The 1,951-nt window shown below is 31.7% G+C and overlaps 1 gene segment (V, D, J or C); it reads right to left on the minus strand.

The window, feature by feature from the left end:
• Positions 1–1,106, minus strand: part of LOC114636305 — a 17,017-nt gene extending 15,911 nt beyond the window's left edge. The window contains 1 exon segment of the V gene segment in view: positions 1,021–1,106. Coding sequence covers positions 1,021–1,106 — 86 coding nt within the window.
• Between the last annotated feature and the right edge of the window lie 845 nt (positions 1,107–1,951).

Below are 1,951 nucleotides of genomic sequence, written 5' to 3' on the forward strand. Positions count from 1 at the left end.
ACTCTCTGATATCCTTCTATATTTCTCACTCCACACTCAGTTAAATCGCCTATTTTCCCCTTTGAATCACTTTTATTCTCTTACTTATTGTTTGCTTTTTCTAGAGATTTAATTATTTCTGTATTTGAATGCTATGTTTGCATGTCTGCATACATGCCAGAAGAGGGCAAAGTATCCCATTATAGATCGTTGTGAGCTGCTATATGTTTCCTTGGAATTGATCTTAGGAACCCTGGAAGAGCACCTTGTGCTCTTAGTGCATTAAACTACTAATCCATATCTCCAGACCACTTTTACCTTCATAGTTTCTTCTGTTACTCTTGGTACATACTTGAATATGGATTTGGAACTATGAGTTTTTGATGAGAGAGAATACATGCTATTTGTCTTTTGGGGTTTGGGTTACCTCAATCAGTATAATTTTTACCAGTTTCTTCAATTACCTTCAAATGCCATTTTTTCTTTAAAATTAAATAATATTTCATATTGCATTTGGACAACACTCTCCATTTGTCTGCTGAAGGGCATTTAGGTTGTTTTCAATGAATATGACAGAGCAAGTATCAGTGGGGCAGAAGGTTGATAAAATCTTTTGGGCATATGGAAGGAATGGAATAGTTGGATCATATGACAGATTTATTTTATATATTTAGTTGGTTTTCCACACTGATTTCCAAAGTGACTAGACTAGTTTACCACCCTGAAGCAGTAGATGAGGGTTCACTTTTCTATGTATATTTTCCAGCATTTGAGGTCAGTTGTTTCACTGATATTTGCCACTCTGACAGGGGCAAGATGTAATCTCAATATTGTTTTGTTTTACATTTCTCTAATTGCTATGTATAAAGTTTAAAGATATTTCTTACCCATTTTTATCTCTACTTTTGAGAACTCTGTTTAAAAAAACAAGACAATTTTTTGAATGAGCTATTTGGGTTTCTTTGTTGTATTTTTTACTCTGTTTTTTTTTTTTTTTTTGAGCTGTTTGTTCTGGAAATTAATCTTCTGTTAGGCATTTACCTGGCAAAGACTCGCTCCTTGTCTGTGGGTTTCTTCTTAGCCTGATTAATGTTATCTTTAGCAATCTCAGAACTTTCTAGTTTCATGATGTTTCACTTGTTAACAGTTGACTTTAAGTTTTGGGCAACTGAATTCCTATTCAGAAGTCCTTTCAACACCTATATCATACCTTTGCTTTTTTCTAGGTTTTTCAGTTTTTAAATTTTAAGTCTTTGATTTATATGAAGGTAGTTTTGTGGAAGGTCATAGATAAGAGTTTAATTTCATTCTTGAATAACCTGCTTGAGTTCCAGTTCTGATTTCCTTTGATGATAAACAGCAATGTGGAAGTATAAGCTGAATAAATATTTTTTCTTACCCTACCCCCCCAAAAATTTGATATTCACAATATAGAATCCATCTTTCATAAAACTGTTGTATTGTTAACATGTTTTTTGAATCTAAACAGCATCTATGCAGACATTTATGCTAAGATATCAGTAAAGTATAAGTGGTTTAGAAAAATATTCTGTTTTTTTCTCTTACACAGATACACACACACATACACACACACACACACACACACTGAGGAGAAAGATGTCAAAATCTAGAGCTATAATTGTGGGTCCAGTTGGCTGAAAATCAGTTTATGTTACGCACTTTATTTCTTTAGAGATCTCGCCTAAAATTTTGGTCACTTCAAAAAGATGGCATCTTGTAAAATAAGAAAATATATAAATAAGCTGCATTGCAATTCATAAAATCACATGCACTTAATAGGCCAATTATTGTAGTCTATAATATTTTTCAATGTATTATTACTTATTTTTTGAGATTATAATATAATTACATCATTTTCCTTTCTTTTTCCTTTAAAACCTGCCATATACCATTCTTTCATATTTCTCAAATTAAAGGATGATTTTTAAAATTATTTTTGTTATCTATCTAT

The sequence above is a fragment of the Grammomys surdaster genome, unplaced genomic scaffold (genome assembly GCF_004785775.1).
Source record: "Grammomys surdaster isolate TR1022 unplaced genomic scaffold, NIH_TR_1.0 123465, whole genome shotgun sequence".
Lineage (NCBI taxonomy): Eukaryota > Metazoa > Chordata > Mammalia > Rodentia > Muridae > Grammomys > Grammomys surdaster.